General features: G+C 36.6%; 1 protein-coding gene across 1 annotated transcript in view; it reads right to left on the reverse strand.

Moving 5' to 3' along the window:
* Colec10 (collectin subfamily member 10) overlaps positions 1 to 17,754 on the reverse strand; it is a 32,536-nt gene extending 14,782 nt beyond the window's left edge. Inside the window, exon 1 of the mRNA XM_027952710.2 lies at positions 17,607 to 17,754. Coding sequence (XP_027808511.1) covers positions 17,607 to 17,754 — 148 coding nt within the window. The remainder of the gene's footprint in view (positions 1 to 17,606) is intronic.
* Positions 17,755 to 25,945: the final 8,191 nt, after the last annotated feature.

Consider the following 25,945-nt stretch of genomic DNA (forward strand, 5'->3'; position numbering starts at 1 on the left):
GGGGTACTGCCCAAGGGGATCTATAAATTTCTGAGGAAGGGAAAAGATGCACAGAGGATTTATGTGGTTAGACCAGAGAGATACAGTTTGGACCAGGTTGCATTTTTCTAGCTAAAGTTAACAGTAAATGTATATCAAGCAATTTTAACATGTGCTAAGTGCTCAGTTAAGGACTTGACATGGAATCATCATAGAAGACTGAAACTACTATTATTGCATTTTATAAGTAGAAAAAAAATGAGACTCTGTGGGTGACGGTGCGTGCTTATTGTCACAGAGCTAGTTAGTGGTTGAAGGAGGATTCAGCACCATATACTCTTCTGCCCCTCCAGATCCCTGTCACTATGTGGTATTACTTTCAGCCTGGGCTTCTGTGACTCTTAACAGATGGTGAATTTTAGAGAATTTGGCACTTTGTTGAATTCTTTTTTTCAGGGAGAAAAGGTGATATTCAGAAAAAAAAAACACAACAGTTTATATTATCTTTTAAACAAGAAAGATAATGGGGGTAAAAATCAAAGAAAAAGGCTTAACTCACTATCTCAATGACTTAAACCACAGAAAATGTATCCTTCTGGCAGGTTAGTATAATTGAGAACTAACTTTGCCACTCACCAACTGAGGGACCTTGGGGAGTCCTTAGATTTTCTGGGCCTTGTTTTACTCATTTGTACAATGAGAGAAACTTTCTCCAAAGCAGTTTTTCTTTTTTTTAAAAGAAGTGTCAAATTATAAAGGTTTTAGACTCTAGGAAGACCTCTCTTTGTCACTCTGTAGAAATTTAAAGCTAAATTATTCAATTATTCCTCTAATAGCATTTGTTTAAAACGTTACCTTACACTCAATGTGTCAGTTCATCTCTGTCCATCCCTTACCTCCTTCTGTGACCTTAGATACGGCTGTGATCATAAGTGATTTATTCTAGCACACCCAGAATTTAACACAATGCCTGATTCTGGTTCTTAATGCCTGTAGAGTTGTATGTACTTTGAAGGAACCATAAAATATTTTACAAATGTAGTAATAGAATTATTGAGTACTATGTGCCAAGAGTGTTCTTGGTTCTTGATATGCATTCCATAATTTGATTTCTGCAATCTTTGAGATAGATATTACTTTGAACTCCGTTTTATAGTTGAGGAAATGGGGACAAGGGGAGGTGATGTCATTATATAGGGTCATACAGCTTAAAAACGGTAAAGTCAGGATTCAAATCAGACCATTTATCATCAAAGCCTGTTCTCTGAACAAGCTGTATGATTCAGAGGAAATCCCTATCTTACAATTTCTGGTTCTTATATTGTTCTGTACAATGGGACTAGGAGGTATGTCCTGTTCACCAGAGGTTGAATTGTAAAGTCAACTGTAAAGTCATGGATGTGAATATTAGCATTATTATCACTTTCATTCCCACTTCTCCTTCCTGTGAGTTTTCCCATTCATTTCCAAGGAAGTGTCTAACTGGAGGCAGCTGGTGAGTGACAGTCATCTGCTGCTCCCTGGTGGCTCTGGGAGGGTGAAAATCGCACTGCTGTTTTTGTAACCTATGTGACTGTATCCAGCCTGGTGGCGAGCAGGAGGCTGGCAGAGATGAAGTAAACAACTTGTGTCCTTGCCTTCAGCTCAGGGCCCGGTTCATTTGATCTTTGGGACTTGCTTTAATGAGAACAGAAAGGAGACATAAAAGTAAGCTTTGGGAAGGACCCCCACTTGGTTCACAGTTGTCCACTTTTATCCTTCTGGCAATAGTTCACTGGATTAGTAGTGCTATTTAGCCTTCATTTTAAAATAGCCACTTACATTTGAAAATTAGATGAAAAGCTATAAACTGAAATAAATGAATTTCAGTTTTATAAAAGTGATTTGTTTGGGTCCCTCTAGGCCATTAGCTTGGTATGATAATCTCTCCAGCTGAATTCCAGCAGAGTACACAGTTGACCACATTTTCTTAGGTACTCTTTTCTTTCCTTTCTCTCAAGCAATCTTTTAAAATTGAATTCTACTTTGAAATTAAATAGCTGAAGCTAGGTCGGTACCCTGTACTCAAAAGAAGTGATTATTAAAAAATTAGGGCATTCATTTTGGAAATGTTAAAGAAAAATTCAAAGGAAGCTATGCCTTTTTCATTGCCAATATCATTTTAGAGATGGAAGGAGTTGTTAGCAATCTTTCTCCTGATCAGCATTAGAATCAAGTAGGATAGTTACCATGGTGTTCTTCATTAATGAGGCAAGTACTCCTTCCTAAAACGTGTGCTTTAACCCCTATATATATCTTCGTTCCACAGGTGCCAACTGCATCCTCATGTTTGGAAATTTCAACAATCGTATTGATTATTCCCCAGACCTCTCTGATACACATCAAATACACTAATAGGGTCATACAATGGATCAGCAGTTTTCCTTCTCTAATCGTTTTGCTGAAATATTTGGGCCTCCCTGAGATTTGCTATTGCTCACCTTTTCCCCATTCATCCAGTTTACCATACCCCAAGGTACCTGCACTTACCCCTGACCTGTCTTGAGTTATTTCCACCCAGTCACTTCCACACAGCTCTCTCCAAGGCAGAGGGTCCGTACCATTGCTAAGAGCCTGGAGCAAGTCATTTCAGTTTTCCGAGTCTCAGTTTCTTCTTCCATAAAATGGAGAAAAATCATTCTTACCTTGTAGGATTGTTATGAATTGAAGGAGATAGTGAATAAAAAGTGCTCACACAGCTCATTGGGTAAACCCCTCTATTTTTCTCTAATAAAGGAAGGGAAGCATAAAGTGATTGTTCCTTGGTATTCACTACCTCAATCTTTAGCCTATAACCATTACTAACGGTTTTTATTTGCCCATATTTTATTTAGTTTTACTCTTTCCTATTGTGTTTATCAGTATTCTTTTTCATTGTGACCAAAATACCTGACCAGAACAACTTAGAGGAGGACAAATTTATTTTGGACTCACATTTTCAAAGGTTTCAGTTCACGCTCATCCTCCTCCATTGCGGAATCATAATGGAGGAATGGCATGGTAGAGGGAAGCTGCCCAGTTGTCGGCAGTTCAAAAGCAAAGGAAGGAGACAGAGACAGATATATTCCCCAAGGTCACATCCCCAGTGACCTACCTCCTCCAGCCATACCCCAACTGCCAATCATTTTTACCACCTCCCAGTAAACTTATTCAAATACTTAATCCATTAAGTGGATTCATCCATGGATAAGGTTAGAGCCCTCACAATTCTGTCTTCTCACCTCTAAGCATGGCTGCATTGCCTAACACATGAGCTTTACAAGGCATAATCCAAACTTAAATCACAACTATGAAAATTTTCACACATTCAAAGATGAAAAGACAAACACACCCATCACTGAGTTTAGCGACCACACTGTCATTGCTTCATCCTTCTTTCTGATTTTTTATTTGCCCATATTTTATTTAGTTTTACTCTAGTAAAGTCAATGACATATCTTTCTTAACTACTTTAGCAAGTGTCCCTAGATGATGGGAACAGTCTCCTACATAACCCTATCACCATTATATAGATCTTGTTTTCTAATGGTCTACAAGTATTTGCTAAAATCGCCTTCATAGAATTCTATAATCTTGTTTGTCTTGAGTCCAATATGATTAAATATGCTATGACATATTTAATCTAGTAAAAAAGGAGAAACAAACTCTTAGAAAGATTTGCAGAAATTCACAGACTAAGCCTAAATTCTTTGAAAATAAATCATGACAAATCATTCATTTGCTCTTTTGGTAGAACTAACTGATAGATCAAGAAACTACCTTAGGGCTGGGCATGTGGCTCAAGTGGTAGCGCGCTTGCCTGGCATGCGTGCGGCCTGGGATCGATCCTCAGCACCACATACAAACAAAGATGTTGTGTCCGCCGAGAACTAAAAAATAAATATTAAAATTCTCTCTCTCTCTCTCTCTCTAAAAAAATAAAATAAAATAAAATAAAATAAAGAAACTACCTTAAACAAGTATTTGGAAGAAGACAAATTCCCATTGGTCATTCACAAAAGGTGGTTTCTGGGAAAGTGGGCTGATCTGTGATGAAGCCCATAGGCAGCAAACTTACCTATCCCCAGTGCAAGTCTCCTCATTATATATGATTACCTGTTGCTGTAGTCTGGCTGTTAAATGTGTCCCTACAGCCCACATGCTAAAGACTTGGTCACTAGGATGGTTCTTTCTGAAGAACAATAAACATTATGCTTCTCAGGAATACAGAAGAAATATTTACTTGGCAGTGGGACATGGATCCTCCAGGATATATCTGATGTTTTCCTCTAACATTCTGTCACACAGTTATGATGAATGTGCATAAAATAAGATCATTCTTGTAGAACAATGAACACATTCCCTAACACATTTAAAGTGCTCCAAAAATATTGTAGGAATATAGCTACAAAGGGACCAGTGGAATCTTAGTTTATAGGAAAACTTGTCTTTAAGTAGAAAAGATATCTCAGGGAGCATCTTATAAGAAAGATATTCTTTACAAAGATTTAATTTGGCAAAGGTCTTCACTCTCAGGAACCATGTTTCTATTCAATTTCCCTTTGGAAGCCTGATGCAATAGATGAAACTGGAATTTATACATATATCTGTATATAAGTATGTATGTATTTATGTATATATGTATAAATATACAGACATGTATAAATATACATATTATACAGATATAAATATACAGAATAAGTATCTATTGGTTAGTTCTTCCAGAAGAACAAATGGAATTATGGAATTATTGATCATGATTTATTTTCAAAAAACTTAGGCTTACTCCTGTGAATTTCTGCATTTCTTTCTGAGAGCTCATTTCTGTCTCTATATAAATATAAATATATATATATATATGGCTATATCACAAATATATGTATACATATGTATACACACATGTAAGTATTCATGCATGAATATATGAATTTTAGTTATACACACATACTTAGATGTATATGTGTGTATTATACACATATGTATATGTGTACAAACTTAGGCTTAAATTCTGAATTTGTCATATAATAGCTCTTTAATTGTATACTAAATAATTTATACCTATACTTCAATAAATAATTGAGTTTAATAAATAATTGAATTTTAATCATTTTAATAAGTAACTTATTTAATAAATTATTTAAACTTAAATTAAATCTTGTACTAAATAATTAACTTCCCTGCTTCAGTTTTCTATCCTGGAAAATGGGGATAATGACCTTTTCTCACAGAGTTACTTGACGACTAAAAGAGATTATGGAGGTAAAATTCCTAAAAGAGCCCTTTGCATGGGGTGTGCCCCACTACTCATAGATGCTGTGTATATAGTGGGTATTCTTCCTGGTACCTATCTCTGGCATTCTGGTAACAGCTCTACAATTTTCTGTAGCAAATCAACACTCACTCATTCTTAGACCATTTGGTTTGGGCTTTACTCCTGGTGATTTGTTCAGTAAATTGACAAGTGACCCAATTAGAACCTATTAAGTCTCAATTTGAGGTTTTCAGTTAGAACTTAAACAAAACAAAACTTGATTTGTCTACAGGGATTACAGAGGAGATAGACTATCATTGAAGAGTTTGAATCTATCTTGACACCATGAAGACAGAATCTGCTTTACAACAAAGTCATTATAGAATAAATTAAAACCAAATGAGTAGACTGAGTCCAGAATATATTGCTCAAGCGTCTGCATCTAATGCATCTTGAATTCCTTTTTGTAGTGAGTCTCTAAATTGCACTTGTCTCCTGTTCGTTTGTTTGATAAACCAGGGTAGGTTAGGTTTGTGATGGGTTCTTGTGTTTGCAAACACAAGTTTCCTTACTAATACAAGCTTTAAGCAATGACCAGGAGAATGGTGTCCCTTCCCAGGGGAGGTAAAAACCTCAGGAGAAGATAGGCATGAAAGAGCCACTGTTATGGTGCATAAAGGAAGGAATGCCTAACTCTACCTGCCCACATCCCAAACTCTCTTCTTGCTTTTTTTTTTTTCTTTTTTGGTCAGGATTATGTAAATGGAATTTCTCACACTGGGCTTCACCCGAATAACCTTACATCTCAAGGTATGTGCAAAGCAAATAAGCAATCATATAAATTTGTCACTATATTGTAGTGGGTTGGTGATGAAATGTCCTCACAAGTGAAAGCTCATGTGGATTTTTATTTTCTGTTGATCTCCATGTACCTTACAGATACAGGTCATGGGTCACCTCCTCTGTCTATGTCTTCAAGGTACAGATGTTCCTGCTTCCACCTCCCTTGTCAAGAGTCAGAATTTCTCTCTCTCTCTGAAGGGCACCGATTTTGCTCTTCACAGCTCCATACCACGCAGAGTCCTAGAGGGTCTGGGGTGATACATTGCCTTCTTTGCATCCCTAGCTGTTGGCATAGTCTGGGGTGTTGGTGCTTTCTCAATAAGTATCCTCAATATAAAAGGAACAGCTTTTCCAAAGACAAGGTGGATAAATGAGAACTTAATGACAGTACAGTCAAATGAATTTGTGATTGATTAAAATGTCATTCTCAATAGTGATTGGTTAATAAATTGACTTCAGTCTTCTAGGGGTCTGTGGTGATGGCCCTTAATCTAGCGAAGCAGCCCAGATGAATACACAAACCACTGCTTCTATTCTACTGTTTCCACGGCTGCCCTACACCCCACATTTCTGCTTTCTCTTCAATTTTACCTTTGTCTCCCGATTAGTTCTGAATTTCCCAGGCTCAGCTTTGATCATTCCCCCTTCCTCAAGTCCATCTGGATTCCCAATTTTTCTCATGTCCATTCTTTCTTTTTCCTCCCATACTCACTTGCATTACTTTGCCTCTGCCTGTGCTTGTGCCCCAAACTTTGTCCCTGTAGGTGATTCCTTAATGGTCTCCAGAGTGTTTGTTTTATTGACTTATCTGAAGTGCCTAGAATATTTTCTGTTCAATAAATAGTGTTGCAACACTTGTTTCCTTGGATTTGGACTTCAGTTTCCCAAACCATCTTGCAAATTAATCTTTATAAAAACCAGGTTTTCATCGTGCTATTGTGCCATTCAAAACGTTTTAGCAGTACTTCTATGTTCATAGGCCCAATCTAAACTAATTATTCTAATATGCAGACTGTCAGTTTGGCATCCAGGGAAATTCCTCAGGTTATTTTCTGGCATTGACCTGCATAACCTTGTCTTCCTGTCCAACCTGTCTGTTCATCGTTCATCAAAATGCCCTTCAGGTCCTGTTTCCACAGAGTGGCACATGCTTGTTCTTTCTATTTGAAATTTATTCACTTAGAGAAGAAACCAAATGTTGTAAATGATGGACATATGTGACCATATGAGATTAAAGTTTTGATATGGTGAAAGACACCACATAAATGTACTAGGTTTATTATCAAATAAATGATAGACAAGAAAAAAATTGAACACTAAGACATTAAAATGAATATTAGTCTTAATTTACAAAGAACATTTGCAAATGGCTTTGCAAAATGACAATAAATAAATTAAAAAGATGGATCAAATATTTAAACAATAAATAAGAAATGAAAAGTGTCCAGGTTCTTTATTAGTTATACATATGTATACTAATACATATGTAAATATCTGTATCATATTTCACTAATCATATCCAAAGGTACTATAGATATAGAGAATTGAATGTTCTCATTCATTGCTCTTGACAATTTAAATTGCTACACTTATGAAAAATAATCAGTCAATATGATTAAAATTAAAAACACATATACCCTAATTTACCTTAGGGAACTTATTTTACGGGAATAACAGTAACAATAAAAAAATATACAGTGGCAGAAATATAACCCATAAACAATCTAAAATTTATATCATAAAATTGATTAAAAATATAATAATTTATATTACATTCTTATGGCTAAATTTGTATTTAAGATATGACACAATCTTCAATGATAGTAAAAGTAATGAGTTATAGAAGGTTTTCTGGATAAGGAGTGAGCTCTACATTACGTTTCATATAGAATGTTTCTTGGCGAGTAATGTATCTAGTATGATACTATTTAGAATAAAAATAAATAAATATAGAGAATAATATTAATATCAAGGCATTGATGATGGTTACATGGTAGAAGTGGATCCAGAAATAAAAAGGTGACCATAAAGAAAGACCAATATCTTTACATGTCTCTATTTTGTACATCTTTATACATGTTACATGTTACCATTAGCATGAAATTCTCTTGCAAATTAAAAATACATCATAAATAATGTAATGAGAACTATGGCTCTTCTCTCCCTTTATAAATTTTACCCATGAGTCTTATCTCAAGTTAATTTTTAATTTCTATGAATTTATTGATAGAATTATTTCCTTGATAATTCACCATCTGGTTCCTGTTACTGCATTATAATTGCTGCCTTGGAGTATTATTTAAATAATGCATTCTTATTTAACTGTTCGTATTAATGTCAACTTACTTAATTAGAGTGTGAGTTTTTTGTGATAATAGAGGAACACTTTGATCTAGAGTGTTGTTTAAAGCTTCACAATTCACTCACTCGTTCACTCATTGAACAAATATTGATTGTGTTTCTACTGGCTATCGAGCTCTACATTGGGTCTTAAGGATTTCAGCACCATCTTGGGCAAGACATTATCAATGCCTAACAGTTTTATGGGGAAGGAGGAACCAAAGGAGGTCTTGGAAATGAGTAATTTGCTAATGGGAAATTGGAGTGTGTTGGTTTTTAACAAAGTGAGACTCGGGAATCAGGAGAATTGACTTTGACTTGTCTATGCTTAGCCTGTTAATAGCTTCTTAATCCCCACCCACATTTTTATATTCTTAAAAGTAAAACAAGAAGGGGTACAGGAGAATGAGCTGAGATATGAAGCATTTGGGGAGATTCAGTTCCTGTTAATAAAGACTTGTAGGCAAAGGCAGAGTTCCTTTGACAGCAGTCAGTGCTGGACATGTTGCTTTTCACATTCATTTTCTCAGAATTAAAATGTCAGAGAATCAGGAAGAGATGACAGCACAAAACGTTGTTCAAATGATACCCATGTGGTGTTGCCTCCCCTGATCATGGGGAGACAAGAAAACCTTCCCTATACAGGTTACTCAAATTTTAAGCTCATTTAAATTTGAAAAACAAACATCCTCTTAAGTGCACTCCAACCAGGAAAGTGGGTCACCTCCCTTGTACCGTACTCTGTATGAACTTCCTGGAAGCACATTGCTCTGTGAATAGGATCATACACCAGGGTTGCCCCACAATCATTGATGGATTGTTCTGTCTTGCTCCTCAGTGATAAGCATGGCACTAGGGTGACACTGGTAAACAGTTCCAGAGGTCTTCCTTGTGGTGTGTCAAAATCACCTGGTTTCTATGGGGACCTTCCTTTTTCTTTGGAGCACATTACCTATTTACCCTACCGGCTGCCTATTCCATCTCCCCACTTCCCATTAGACATATGGGCCTCCTCTATTTGGTCGTCTTGTCATTTGGTCACCCAGCATGTGTTCTGATGAGAGAGAGGTGACTTTGTTGCAGCTTTTGGCTCTGAACAGCAAAATCATTTTTCTAGATACTGGTTTATCTCAGGCCCAACTGAACAACACTATTGAAACTATTTTTGAGGAGACCCAATAGTATAGTGTCTTACATATACACTGGCTCATAGCAGCAAATAAATGACCCTCAGACTCTAGAAGTTCTTGAATAGAGAGAACAATAAGAGCCACCTCCTTAAGGAATTTGGTTTCTTTATTATATCTAACCTGCTTTATTAAGATATGGCTGTTTTCCTGAGAGAAGACTATCTGTTTAACTGAGCTCAGCTCCCATCAACAGCCAAGTGGGCTAGGTTTCTGCCTTCATGGTTAGGGAGGTAAAGTGGGCACTGGATTTCTCTTCAGAATCCTCCCTCACAGCTATGCAGTCAAATCATATCTAAGAGAAGCTTTTTTTCTCTTCAATAAGGAAAGTAACCCCTACCTAAGTCAGGAGAGCTGAGACAAAATAATAAACCCTTTATAAATTCTCAAGAGTTATGTGCATGTATTTGTTTAACAGATGCAAGTATAGACTAATGGTCACAAGAGACCTAAAATGATGCTCCCAGTATCAAATCAAGCACAATCACCATGAATAATATGAAAAGTATTAAGTTATTTAGATGCTACCTCACTTGAGTCTCTGCATGTCAGGTTTTTACTGTACATATTTACAATTCTTTTCTAAAAGAGCAGTGAGAGCTATAAAACATAATAAAGAATTTTCTAAAATTATAGGGTACACAAATAAAATATGTGATGCAGAAAACTGACAAACTGGAGAAGGGATAGAATATCATGAGACGATGTGGGGAGGCCTAATAAAATCATTCCAATTGAGTTGTTAAGTTTTCACAAGTCAAATTTCGTAAACACAAACATGAAGAGTAAGAAAGTGAACAGTTGTGCCTGGCTTACCCATGTCATCAACCACTGGAGCCAATAGAACACCCTGCTGGTGGAACAGATAGTAACTGAAGGAAAACATTTCTTAAAGAAAGAAAAAGTACAAGACCTGAGGAAGCATAGTCTCTTTCTCCTTTGGGTCCTGCTAACCTCCAGTTTGGTTACATTGACAGAGTGCTTGACACTGAGTCTGTTCTATGCCAAGAGCTTCACATGTCTTAACTCACTCTTGCTCACCTCAGCCCTATGGAGGAATGGCCTTGTTATCATTCCATGCCATTGATGAGAAAACTCAAGCTTAAGTTTAGCATGTCTTAAAACCCACTGCATCCCTGTTTTAACCCCAGGGGTGTTTATACTGTTATCATTCTCATGTTACTAACAAGGAACACCAGGACCAGATGGAGAACTGCAGAAACAAGGCAATATTAGTGGAGAGAAAGGGTGACCTCAAGTTCATGAGCTATTGAAGATTGGAGGCTGACTTTGAAGTGAGACTGAAAATAGGGAATTACAGTGAGAGGCAGAAGGTGGTGGCCTGTCCCTGGTGGGTTTCTATTGGGAGATAGTGTTACAGTTTATTAGCTTTACCTTAGGAACTGGAGAGGACGAGGCGGTGGGGAGGGGATGAGAGAAAGAACTTATGGTGATTAACAACATCAATGGAAGATAATGCAAGAAATAATGATAGCTAAGTTATACGCTAGCCATATTTTAGCATGTTTAAAATAGGCATTTGATATGGGTAATATTTGTATCTCCCTTTTGAAGATGAGAAATCTGAAGCTTAGGTCACAGCTAGGTCAGTAGCAGAGATCAAATTCAAAGCCCACGATTTTAACCAACATGCAAGTGGTTAACATCATGGTCTCTACTAGTGATTGATATATAGCCAAATTATTACATAAAAGAGTTAGGGAGATAAATGGCATTGGTAAAGGATGTGTTCTTATTAAAATGAAGCAAACAATTTTTTTTTATCATTACTAGTCAGTACCTGACTCGTATTTATCCATATTTTGATAGATTGGAATTTTGTTCTTTCTCTCCTGACCTTGAAATTTCTTGGCATCTACTCAAAGGGAGAAGAGGGAAAAAAAGGCTCCAGACATCCACACCCTGAAATATAGAATTTAAAACAGCAAACCACCTAAAATATTGGTCTGTCCTTATGCGTAAAATATATATTAAAATGAATAATAAAAGAATCTAAAAAATTGATATAATTAATAAAAAAGTTTTGGGGAAATTGCCTACTTGCTTAACCAGTCTGATAAAGTCACCAAAAAGGAATATGCAGCTTAACTTATATCAAGGTGACCGAGTTAAAGCAATTCTGTGCCATGTTTAAACACTGAACTCTTTTTCTTACGTTAATTTATAACACTGAAGGATTATTCCATGCTTAATGAGAATGATAAAAGATGAGTACAATTATGTAATAGAGTGGAATGGGACAACTCCAGGAATCTGCAGTCTAAATTCTAGTTTTAGCTTTGCCACCAATTAGTAGCTGTGTAATTTGGAGCAAGTTATTTAACTTCTCTGGGTCTCTATTCAGAAAAGCAAAAACAACTGGGGTTCAACCACATTATCTCTGAGAGTTACCTTGCAAGTAGTAAGACTACTGGTTTGAATGTTTGAGATCCAGATATCCCTGGGCATGTCTCTGATTGGGGAAATCTCAAGAAAGCCTCTGTGATGGAGGCTGAGAAGTATTTGAGGATTTGTAACCTAACTTGTGTCATTGCTGGGATATGGAGCCAAATCTAGTAAAATAGTGGATGGCTAAATAGAAGTTCATTTTCTTGTAGTTAAAGGATTCACTAAAAAAGAAATTATCCCAGAAAATAGGTATGAGCTCTGCAGGATTTCCCTCATGGTGTCGTCTCACTTACCTCACTTAGAGGCAATTGTGCACACCTTGCATAGTCTGGCACTCAGACGTATGCCCTGGCCTCTCCAAACGTGAGTTCCATGAGGATCAATGGAATCTCTAAGCAAAAACCTGCCTAAAAGCCCCTCCCACTGATTAGAAGGTTTAGCAGTCTGATTGGCATACAGAGTCCAACTGTAACTGAATTGATTCTACCCTGCCCCTTCCATCTCTGCAGCTTTGGGCTAGTGACTTAATAATTCTGAACCTCAGTTTCTTCATCTGTCTAATGGGAATTACAATGTTTTTTTTCCTCCTCAAAGTCTGTTGAGATACTTAAATTGAAATATGGTTGTAAAGCACTTGCACTGTTGCAAATGGCAGCTCTTGACAGTCATACTAACACACTGGTTGACATTGTCATTAGAGCCTTGCTGAAGGGGGAGACAGTCTTTTTCTGCCGTGTGATTCATCGCAGGCCACATGAATGGAAGAGTAGTGATGGCTACTCTCAGGAGTTGCCATGTTCTAGAAAGTGACCCAAAACTCTTCTAGTTGAATGAGGTGGCAGCAGGTCAGTGCGTGGGCTGGGCTGAGACAGGAGCACCAAGGAAGCAGTGGCACTGTTGCACTTAGCAGAGGATCAGTGGCCACTGGCAAGGATCCAATCACAATGCCCCCCAACAGGAAAAAAACCTTTTTTAGAATCATCCACAACATTTTCTATGAACAGACAGGATATTATGAAGTTGTATTAACAGTTTACATTATTGCTAAAATGTTAAGGGATTTTGAAAAATTTGAATTTATTTATTTAATCAAAAATGTTAACAAGTACCCACTATGTGCAGGAGCTAGGATAACAAATTTAGTAAATGGGTGGGGTCTTGGCCTTCATGCAGCTTGCATTCTAGGCCTGACTAGACACATATAAAATGCACAAGAAGTTCTCATTTAATAGTGAGTCTGTGAAAATAGTAAGATGTCTTAGGAAGAGGACAGGTGAAGCCAGGCATGGGCTTGCTGTGCGTAGGGCAATTGAGCTAAGATCTCAATGAGAAAGAACCATCCTTGGGAAGACAGAACCAGGCAGAGACCACGGCTCTGAGTCAGTAATGAAAAACAAGACCAGAATGTCCAGAGGAAGGTACAGGCAGAGGAGTAGTTTGAAATGATGTGGGAGAAGTTGGGAGAAGCCAGATATGAAAAGACCTTGTAGACCCTAAAGACAAAAATGCCATTGAAAGAAAACTAAGAAGCTAGCAGAAGCCAAGATAGGCAATAGGGTAACAGAGCATTGATTTCCAAACCAACTAATGAAGGCCTGGTTGATTTTCAGAAAGGAAATATGCCATAAACTTTCAGCATGTTTTAGTGTCTAATGCAACTGTTGGGCTATGGGGTTGCATGAACCCCATTGTCTTAGTCACTTGCTATTACCAAAAATATGGCCAGCAGATTATTGTGTGAGCGTGTGTGTGTGCATGTGTGTGCATGTGCGTGTGTGTGTGTGTGTGTATGTGTGTGTGTAGGAGAGAAAGAGTGTTGGGACTGAACCCAGGACACTCTATACTGAACTATATCCACAGCCCTTTTCATTTTGAAAAGGATCTCCCTAAGGTGCAGAGGCTGACTTCAAACTTGCAGTTCTCCATCCTCAGTCTCCCCAGTCACTGGGATTACAGATGTGCACCACTGACCCAGCAGGTCTGTTTTAAACCCAATATATAGCTAGTGTAAACTAGTGGGTGTCATGTAATGACAACAGTCTTATAGTCAGAGGCCAGAGGTCAAATTTAAGTTCCCTGTTCACATCTACTGAAAGACTCTGGGCAGTCATTGAGATTGTTTCCTTACATTATGTTTATGGAATTACCACCACATAGGAAAATTGTGAAAATTTTGGAATTTCCTTGAACATTTTAAAGCATCTTCCAAATATGTCTTGCTAATTCAAAAGTTATTTTCTAAATTTCTTGTCATTGTTGTTTTCAAGTAAAACCACTAGGGGTCAGAATTTCACATAAGTTTCTAAAAGAAACCACCAAGGGTAGAAAAAACAGCACTTTTCTACTAAAGCAGCATAAAACAACAAATTAAGGCACAGAAAGAAAAATAATGGTGACTTTCAACAAATAAGTTTTGATAATTGTAATGATGCTTATTTCCCGAATTGTTACTTAACAAACTTAGGGAAAATTGTTACATATCTATTTTTGATGTTTGGTTATTTCAATATTTTCAGGACAAGTCTACAATGAAGGTTCATTTTTCAAATAAAGAAACAGAAGCAAAAAGTAGATATAATAATAAGCTGAAGATCAAGCAGACTGAATATATAGTGCCTTTCTTTCCACTAAGTGATACTTAGGAACTTGTACTCTAAAATAATGTCTTTATATTGGGCAACTTTTCTATAACTGAATAGTATTACTGGTTGTTTTCCAACTGAAACTCAAAATAACTTGCATATTTCCTATATGAGATTAAAGTTAGTTACTTTTATTGTCTGTTTCCCATACTATCTAGAGCTTCTGAGCTCAGTGCTGCAGTGCCAGTAAATAAGGTAATGAGATGGTTAGTCAAAAATACAGACCACTTAGTCTTAGGAAAAATATATTAACAAAAGTGATAACCCAGCCCTTTGAAGTGTTTATATAGCCATTGAGCATTTTGTTTTTTCATTCTGTGGAGTTAAAGATCCAAGTCTGCCTTGTTTGGGGTTGGGAGGGGCTGTTACAGTATTCATAAAGGAATGAAGTAGAGATGGTATTCTATATTTGAGAGAAGTTGCCATATCTTGTTTTTTGGTGTGCACATGATATCTCACATAGCACCTATTGTAGAGGAAAAGCAGTAATAAATATGCTTAGATAGTTCCATGTACATTTGTAGGCAATTTGTAGAGAAAGAAACAAGTGCTGATCCTAAGAGTCTGCAATCTAATCCCAAACTTACCCTGTAGACCTAACTCCTAGGAAGGTTCCTTATCTTAGCTTTAAACCCTCGGCATCTAACCAAGGACTCCAGGGATGTACAGTACATTCCAGAATCATGGCATCTATTTATTAAGAAGGAACTTAGAATGCTTTTCATGCAAAGTCCCCAGGCTCCAGGGAAGAGAAGAAATGGCATCTTGAGTCCCTCTTCCAGTGTCCCTCTTCCTTAGATGTGTCACATTTTCATCCTGCCATACTCTGGTTGTAATCATCTCATAATTCTACACAGACTCAAGAATAGAATTAAGGAAGTTTCCATCCCTTGAAATTGTAACAGCATTTGTAATGGGAAAGAGTTTTGTGGTAGGTGAAGAAATAACGATAAAAGGATACAGGGTAGACAGCCTGCTGACATTCAGCAAATATTAATTACATCCTGATTAAAACAATAAAGTAAAATAAGATGCTTTCAAAGGATTTCTAAAGTATACTCCTTGCTTTTTTTCTTGGAAAGATTTAAGGTTTTTATCTATACTTTTTAATTTTTTAAAAGCAAGGATTAAGCAGGGCATGGTGGCAAATGCTTATAATCTGAGCCGCTCAGGAGGCTGAGGCAGGAGGCTTGCAAGTTCAAAGGCAGTCTCAGCAACTTGGCAAGGTCCTAAGGAATTTAGTGAGACCTGGTCTCAAAATAAGACATAATAAGGGTTAGGGATGTGTGTTACAGTGGCTATGCACCCCAGGATTAAATCTCTGGTCAAAAAAAAAAAAAAAGAGCAAGGATTAAGGGGATTCTTCAGCCAAGTGCATTCAGCACATTTTCTAGTTTCTGTTAAGCTTTACCCATTCCTTGGGTATTCTGATCTGCCTAAACAATTCTTACCTAAGACCCATCTGAGTCACTATCGTCTTAGAAAATCTGCTCTGACCTCTGTGCCCCCATAAATTATTTACCTCTTCATTGTTTATGGCACTTAGACATATTATCCTGTGTACATCTTGTGCCTAAAATAGTGCCTGACACTTATTAAGTTTTCAACATATGCCAGTTAAATTGCAATGAATGAAATTGTTACATTGACATATATTATATCTTGGAAATTATTTTAATAATATCTTATTGTTCTTTCAGTTGGAAAGTTACAGTTTCTGTGCATGGAAAATAATTTACTGGTGCTCCTTTTAAACAGACCCTCCCACTTACACAATCAAGGAAAACATTAATTTCAGCTCTGTCCATGACACCACAGTAATAACACAAAGTTTCCTACACTCTTTGGAAAATACAGTAATGGTTTTAAGTAAATACTTTATTTCTAATCAAAACTTTCTTTTCTGAACATTTGCCCTCACATTATTCATTTATTCACTCAAGAAATTATTTGGAAGCCCCAAGGTCTCATTGTTCCTTCTTGCATTTATTTTATGGTATCAAAGGTTAAAACTTGGATTGCAATCTTTGGAGGAAATTAATTCACTGATTAAAAAATGCACTTTAAGCAATACACATTTAAATAACTGACAAACATCAGGCCTTTTAAAAAACAGTTTTTGGAAAGACCCTTTTTTCTACTTAAAATTTTAAGCAGCTGCAATTCTTCTGCCCTATAGCCTGAAGAAGCATAGCATGAATTACTAATAAGAGAGCACCAATCTGCAGTGCAGTGACCACTTTCAGAACAAAAGGGTAAGAGCTGAAGCCAGGAAAGCAGATTTATTTTTTATTTTTAATTTTTTTTTTCAACCAGTTGCTTGAAGCATATTTGGACCTTGGCTCTGCTTGGAAAAAAATTGCAATATTCAATCATTCTTCAGCGAAAGGCACTTGACCTCAAAGATTCTACTTTCAAATAAAGAATTGTTCATTTATACACTACCTCCAATCTTTCACCCCATCACCCCCCAAAATTCATCCTCTTCATTGGAAACTAGGAGCCAATTAATTAATGAAACATATGTTTAAGATTTAAGTTTTCTTTCACTGAACTTTTGCCTAAATAGCTTTAGCAGAATCAGTATGAGAAAGGGGAGGAAGAAAACCAGCCCAAGAATAGAGCTAGATGCTCTTAAAGAAAGTGTTTCTGAAGAACAATGACTTGGATGCACATCTTCCTGTGGGTATGATGGAGGAGATTTCCTCTGTCCCCTGGTAAATTCAATCAGATTCCTACCCCAGGGCTTACATCTCCTCCCAACCTTCTCTTACCTAATATCAGAGAAGACTTCAAATAAGTACCTACTAGTGATTTCCCAAAATATAGGTGGGAGAAAGTTGATAAAGGGGATAAAGGAAAGTCATTGAGAACATAGAGTGGGGATAAGGGAAGAGATGGTCTTTACTACATGAGATTGAGGGTTTCTTTCCTCACCTTTGGGTCCTGGTGAAATTGTGTGTGTAGCGCAGACTTCTGTGGTAGGGCGACTATCAATATCCAGACCCAGACTCTGAATTTGCAAGAGAAAGAAGAGCAGGAGGATGAACTGATTATTTCGAAGCAGGACTCCAAAGCCATTCATTGCTGAAGTTCTTCAGAAAAGGATTTTCCTGAAATGCCAAATAAATAGCTTTATGTTAAATCAAACTTCTGCTACAGGGAAGAAAGGGAAGGGCTGGGGGCACACATTCCAGAAAGTGCTACAAAGACAAGAAGGAAGCTGACCCTGAATTTTGTTTATTTTTTCAGTATCCCAAATAAACCGTACATGGTCCAGACTGTTTATTCTCAAGTGACAACAGTTTATTGAAAACTATCTCTTAACTAAACACTTCAGTGTGCAGGCCAGGAGAAACATCCTGAGACTAAAGAGGATAGGGGTGCCTCTGCTCAGTACTTGGTCTGACAATTTTTAGGTTGCACTGAATTTAAATGCTGGGTACCAGAGAGTTGTGAACCAGATGTTTTTGCAGATATGATGCAAACACCCTGTAAGACTTTGAACTTTTCCCGAGGTGACATCCATCAGCTGATGTGGCAGCTGACCACAGAGGCTTCCAATGTTCCCCATGTCCTTCTCTTGCTAACAAAAAGTGATCTTGTGATTAAATCTCAAAGGAAAGAATAACCATCTTCTCTGCAGAACAATTTGGCAATAAGTAAAGAACATTAAAACCATAACGGTGGCCCTTAGAAATTGCCCTCTGGCAACTAACTCAAGGAAATATTCTGAAATGTAGATAAAGTTTTATTTGAAAAGATACACTAATGGTTGGCAAATTATGGTAAATAGAAGTGTATGAGAGAGTATGGTGTGACTGTTTTCTTAAAGTGGTGTTTGTAGCAAATTTTTCAAGTGGAGGAAATAGCTTACAATATTATGTTTCTTAAAAGGCAGACTAGATTTAGATACAGATTATATAGATCTGATAAAGACATAGATATGAATTTTGAGATCAATCAACCGACTGACAGACCTACCTACCTACTGGCCTGCCTGCCTGTCTGCTCACCTACCTATTCCAACAACCCACATCCTGTATGACTAACCGTGGCTTGGTAAGATATTGGAAGATTAGAACCAGAATCATTTATGAGAGGTTCCTTGCCTTCTTTGTTCTCGAAGACACATTAACTCAGAGTTGGGTGAAAGGGATTCTCAACCTGCTTTCCTTGAATTTGGAAAAGATGGAGAGATATTGTTACAAATAATGGTCAATCCAAGAAATATGGGTATTCAACTTCCCCAAAGCTGTCATTAAAAGGATCACAAACCCAATGGCTTACTCAATATACATTTTTTTCTGAGATACTGGGGGTAAGGACTTCAACATATGAATTTTGGGTGGAGGACACAACTCAACACGTGATGGCAGGCTCATGGTATGTCTGAACTGATCTCTTTATCAGCAATACAAGGAGAGAGGGAAAGGAGTTGACATCAATCCAACAGTCACTATGTATAGGCAGAGGTCTGCTCTCAATTCATGTTTACTATATTTAGACCTCAGAGCATATTTATGGTTCAGATAATAATTCTCCCATTTTGCAGACAAAGTATCTGAGGTTTAGGAAAATTAAGCAACTTGCAAACAGTCATATTCATTGAAGAAGCCACCCTCCCAAAATCAAATGCAAATTCTTTCCAAAAATCCCTGCTCTTAGGTGGGGCAGAAAACTATTTGGTTTCCATAGGATGAATATTCTCAGCCCTTGAGAATGCACTAATTTTACACATTCTTAAAATTTCCAGAGTGGATGTATTTGTGAGGTTAACAGTGATAGGAAAATAGTGAGAACTAATACCATGAGGTTAGAAACCTCAGATTTCATGTGTTATGACCAGATACATGACACAGAGCAAGACACTCAGCTTCAAGTGCCATAAGGCATATAAAGTGAGGTGGATTTGCTATCTAATGTTCTTTTTGAATTCTATGATTCTTTAAAATTGATGCTCTTTAAATTGTTTAGATTGCTCTAAATCCATTCCACTTCTGCTTCTTTTTTAATCTTGAAGCATCTCTTGGACTGCCATGAAAGTATAATCATTACATTTACACCTAGAAATCCACTGGTAAAAATCTGAAGAAAATAGTAGTTCTCAGAATTTTTCCGTGGTATGTCCCATTTCTTCTCTTTGAAACTTCTATTCTTTTTTTTAACTGAGCAACGTCTGTAAGTATATTTCTGTGTTTTTCAATAGATTATTACATCATAATTTAAATTGCTATGGAGTATTCATTGCATATTTTATATATAAAGCAATATTTAATCAGTCAATGCTCTATTTCTGGGAACTTAAATATTTTTATATTATTAACATAAATAATACTGTGATAAACATCTTTGCAGCTCAATCTGCATGCCCAATTCCTTTTTTCTCTTGAGGAAGACAAATGCATGTGGCTTGGTAATTCATTGAATTTTAAGAGTAACAGGTAAAGGTAAACGTTTAAAACTATCTCATGTTATAGTCATATTCTACTCCCTTTTCCCAGTCATATTCTACTCACTTGTCTCCAGGTTTTTTTAACCCTGGTTTGGAAACTTTAGTTCCATTTATTTCTCACTGAAAAAAAAGGAGAAGCTTATAAATAGGTGGATATTAAAAGAAGAGGACTTTAATGGAAGAGAAAGGGCTGCTCTCTTTTAAGCCAAGATTTACAAAGAAAAGTGATCTTCAAAATTACTTTGAAGCTTTGACCTAGACGATTGGACAAGTGTTACTTCCATGAAGTCAAGCTGGTAAAGAATCAGTTTTGAGGTAAAAATAATGAGGCTGATTGAGTTTAAGGGTCAGGGAAATAACTGGTGGAGGTTATGAAAGCAGGGAGTTTGGGATGCAGGTCTTGATTCTGTTGCATGTTGAGAGAGCTTGTATTTAGTCACCAGAAGAAGAAGGAAGGGCTAGAAAATAAATCAGAGAGATGGCAAAATATAATGGAAGCCAATGGACATGTCCTGGTACCAACAGATGCATGGATACACTGTTATGGGCCGGGCTATATGGGCAATGACCAAACAGACTCCATTTTGCCCTGAGACTCCATATCATGTAAGAAATGTTTCTCCCATGGGAAAGCCCTGCTTCTGTACCTATTAATAGTTACCTAGCATAGCATACTTGGCGAACAAAATAGCAATTCTTACACGATTGTTCTCTTTGGTTTCCATTTTTCTTGAGCAATGTACCATTGTCTTGACGTTACTAACCATTCTCTAACCTGCACTGAATTAGTGTCATTTTGACCTACTTTCCTTCTGCTTGCTTGTTGCTATGCCAACCTGAAAAGTCCTGTGGGAAATACCAATGTACCCATTGCATTGTCTTGCTGACTGCCCAATTCAGCTTCTGTACCTGCTTGCTTGCAGCTATGTCAGCCCCCATGTGGTTTTTGCCTTTAAATATCCTAAAATGCTCAGGCTTGGGGCTGGTCCTTGCAGAGAGACAGTTGTGGGTCCTGCGGGGAGCAGTCACCTGCTGGCCTGCTAAATAAAGACTCTTCAATTTGGACAAAACTGGGACTCAGTGTTTTCTGAGTGACCTGCCCCAAAACAACACAAGACAAAGGCTGAGACAAACTATAGGATTTAGGAGTCAATAATTTGTAAGTAGATCCTTATAAATGAAGTAAACAATCCAGTGGCATAATTTTGGAAAGATGAGAATGTTACTGAAAACTTGGCCCTTGTTCCTAATGCCAATCCAATAATAAAGGCAAGGCTTTGAGAAAAAGGCAAAAGAAGTTTCATTGCTTTGCTAGAAAAGGAGAAACACGGGGAACTCCTGTCCCAGAGTCTGTGATTATTCCCATCATGAGGAGAAGTTTTTCTTTTTCTTTTTTTTTAACAGAGGAATTTTGTTTCTTGAGATTAGGGAGATGCAAATAGGGAGGAGAAGATCAGAGAGAAGAGGACTTAGGGAGGAGAGGATCAGGGAGAAAAAGGTCAGGGAGGAGAAGGTTGGGAAGAAGAAAAAAATGTCAGTTTTAGAGCAACAAGGGGTATATTCAAAGCATAAAGTGAACCACTGTTACTAGAAGAAAGGAGTGACCACTGGAAAATCGCTGTTGAATGGTCCTGTCTATGATAAAATTAATAATAATGACAACAACCTCTGTTGAATGCTTGCCATGTGACAGGCACTGTGCTAATGATTTAACATGGTATCATGTTGTTGAAGAAAAAAATAATACAGTATTTATTGTATTCCAACTGTGAGTCATTTAAGAGAATAAGGTATATGCTTGAAAATTGTGAGCCTGATACAGTATTTTAGAAGATTTTTCAGGCTTCTTGATATCCCAATAAATATGAGATGACACAAGCTTTAGGATAGAAGATATGAATGGATTAATGACGGAAAGTTGTCAAATTATGTTAAATGTATATTCTTCGGCTACAAATACCTAATGCTACCCAGAGAGATTTCTATCATCACTTAAAATAATTGACTTTCAGTTACTCAAAAAAAAAAAAAAAATGAAGCCATTGAGAATTTCAACTCAGTGCTGGTTTTTCTTTAAAACCTAGTTTTGAAATAGGCATCAAACCAACAAATTTATAGCTGGCATTAAATTCGAAGGGAGGGAATAAATGCAAATCTAAAAAGAGAGGAATCATTGGTCAGTTTATAAAATTGTCTCCATAATTCCACATTTTCTGGCTAATTTCATCTTCCATCTTCCAGGGCACTGAAATTCCAGGATTAGCTTTATGCTTCCCAGATGACACGTCACAAAAGTGAATAACAAATGATATTTTTCCCCTATTATTCTTCTACCCATTTCTATTAGGTTGAATGGTGTACCCTCACAAAACATGCCCACATCCTACACTCTGAACCTGTGAATGTAACCTTATTTGGAAAAAAGGTTTTTGCAGATATGAATAAGGGAAGGATCTTGAGATTACTATGGATTGTCTGGGTGGGCCCTAAACTCAGTGGCAAGTGCCCTTACAAGAGACACCTGAAGGAATGAGACAGGGACAGAAAGAGAAGACACATGAAGACAGAAGCCGATATTACAGTTAAGCAACCACAAGCCAAGGAAGAGACTTGCAAACACCAGAATAAAAGGCATGGAAAGATTCTCCCCATGGGCCTTTAGAGTGATCTCAGCCCTGCTGACACCTTGACTTCATGCTTTTGGACTTCCAAACTGTGAGAAATCGCTGTTGTTCTAAGTCACCAAGTTTTTGGTAATTTGCTATGGCAGCCCTAGGAAACTAATATACTAGCTTTGTGATATTCATGAACAGTTACTGGAAGAAATGACACATCAAAACATTTGCTCAGTGTCTGACAGGGACCTAGAAACATCTGTTCTTGTGCATTTTAATTATCATGCATCCAGCTCAGATGATATCTGGAGAAAAAAAAAACAAAACACAGGATATGAGCGTATCCTAAGGCAGAAGTGTTTTACCAGTTAAAACAGGACAGTGACACGATGACAATCTCATCTCCAGAAGGAATTTGCTGACAAATTGATGTAACTCGGCTTTGGACATGATTTTGGCTCTGTCCATTCGCATACGTACCCTATTGGATTCAAGTTCTCTCTTGTGGGTTAACTCAATTTGATGCAATTTGTAAAAAATGGAAATTTGTAGAATGGCTTTTAAAATGACATGTTTAGAAACAGCATGCAAACACACGTGCAATTATTATTATTTTTTTACATGTCAAATTTCTTATTAAAGCATGGTTTAGAAAAGTCAAATGGTTTTTATAGGCTTATGAGATAAAAGCAGAAGCCTCCTGGTCTTTCCTTTTCACTGCTGATTCTTACTCCTTTTAAAAAAATTATTTTAGTAATATTATTACTTCTTTATCACATCTGCATTTTAAATAATAAATTGATAATATGATTTTTTCAATTAGAAACTCATCAACTTCTTAACATGAAAGTAGAGATTTATTTTTCATCCCTAGCCACCTCCCCCCATTCCATGTCCATTTCCTTTCTTTCTATATTTGTAACTTAATGGCATAATTTTAATACCATATCCAATGTTTATTTCATGATAGCTCTATAATAATTACTCACAGTTGAGTTACATAGTGCATTATAATTACATTTTGTTTCTTGTACTAATTTTGTTTTCCCTATGTTAAATAACTGAGTTGGTTTCTTTGGAATAGCTTTGTATGTACCAATTCCACCTTAACTACAAATTCTTTTGAGATTTTTCAGTTTTATGGAAGTGTAAAATGTTCAATTAGTTTCTACTGCTCTTAGAAATATCTCTCCTGAACATTTTAAGCTTAGTGCTCCACAGACAGGAAAGCTTGTTACAGAGCTGTTATGCTGTGATTTCTCTTCCCCATTGTCTAAAGACAATGATATGTGCCCCTTTTCTGATACCCACATCTTTCTTTTTTTAAATTTTTGTACCAGGGATTGAACCCAGGGGTGATTAACCACTGAGCAAAATCCCCAGGCTTTTTATTTTTATTTTGACACAGGGTTTTTCCAAGTTACTTAGGGTCTCACTAAGTTGCTGAAGCTAGCTTTGAACTTGGAATCTTCCTGTCTCAGCCTCCCTAGCCGCTGGGATTACAGGCATGCACCACCTGATACCCACATCTTTTTTTTTTCTTGGTTTCATCACTCATTGTAGTGTATTATATCCTCTACTGTTTTTCTGAAAGCAAACTCTAGATTAAGTTTTGAAACATTGTATTTCTGAAATATAATAATTCTACCTTCATATTATGTTACATTTTGGCTGGGTATAGAATCTCAGGATGAAAGTAATTTTCACCATAAGGTGTAAAATATTGCTGAATTTTCCTTTCTCTTCTAATTTGGCTATTAAGAAATCTGATGTCTTACAAATTCTGTTTGTGTGGAATATATTATTCTTCTTTGTGGAAGTTTTTGAGAGTTTCTCTTTATACCACATGTTCTAAAATTTCAGTAACAGAGCCTTAATGAGGACATTTTTTAATTCACTGTATCAGATTATCTGTAGACTTTTAAATGTAGAAATAACTGTCTATCAGTATTACAATTTCTTTGTGCTACTTCTAGATAATTCTCTTACCTCTACCATGTCTCCATCTCTATCTCTCAGGACCTTTTATTATGGATATACGGGATCATTTAGACTGATTTAATTTCTGCTATATTTCTCCATTCATATCTTTTGATTCTTTTGTTGACTATTTCTTTTTCCGTTAAACCATTTAAAGTATTGGATATTTGTGAAAAGTTCCAGTTCTATTGGCCCTGATTCATAATAGCTATTAAATACACACATTCTTTAAAGTTATACTCAACTCACCCAAAATATTTATTGAACACTTAGTTTGCCTTGCTAAATCTTTCTTCTTTGTAGAGTCTGTCTTTTCAACAATTTAGCTATCAGTTACAGTTTATAGGGAAACTTTTGTTTCTTATATTGTTCCTATTTAGTCATGACTCTCCTTACTTCTGTTGACTTACATGTTTCTTATTAATATCGTTCTTAAAATATCTGGAAATGCTACACTAACCCATTTGTAGTTAGGAGCCACTGAAATGTTATTTGGAAGATGTGTATATATAAATGTGGGTAATTGACTAAGGACTGTATCTATTGTACTCTAGAGTAAAAAATTAATGAGTTACCTAATTTGTGGAGAGCTCCTCATTCTCATTATCTGTGCATTTTTTTCTTGATCTGTTAAATCTTTTATCCAAGATGATACATTCATCTCACTACTATTATTTGGACTCAGGAAGGGGTTTAAGTCTCTCATGGTTTTTGTTTTCTCAGTTCTCTGTGGCTCACTATCACCTCAACTATAGCTGCTATCGTGAGTCTAGAATCTTTCTCACTCAACCTTCCCACAGGACAAAACCTCAGCTATGTACTCAGGGATATCAGGTGTAGCCTTCTAGCTGCATAAAATGGTCATTGAAATCTGGAGCAGAAATTGCTCATTTTAAAGACTTTCCCAATCTTCCTGTTCAGTCTTATTTTGTCATCATTCAAGACACAAGGCTAACCCTAAATATTTGGTGCATTATCAACTTAAACCTCTCTGTTATTCCTAGTCAGAGATATTTTGTTTACTTTTTTTCTGATCTGTTAGACAGTAACAGTAACCACTTCTCCAAATTTTTGTTAGCTTTCAAATAATCAGAGTGCCACTTTTCTGTTTTTTTCTTCCCTTCTTTTTTTTCTGTTGCAGTTTTTTTTTTATTCTATTACTGCTATTTTGGTGACAATCTATTGGGAGCAGAGAATAAACACGTAGATTCAATCTGCCATGTGGA

The sequence above is a fragment of the Marmota flaviventris genome, chromosome 15 (genome assembly GCF_047511675.1).
Source record: "Marmota flaviventris isolate mMarFla1 chromosome 15, mMarFla1.hap1, whole genome shotgun sequence".
Classification (NCBI taxonomy): domain Eukaryota; kingdom Metazoa; phylum Chordata; class Mammalia; order Rodentia; family Sciuridae; genus Marmota; species Marmota flaviventris.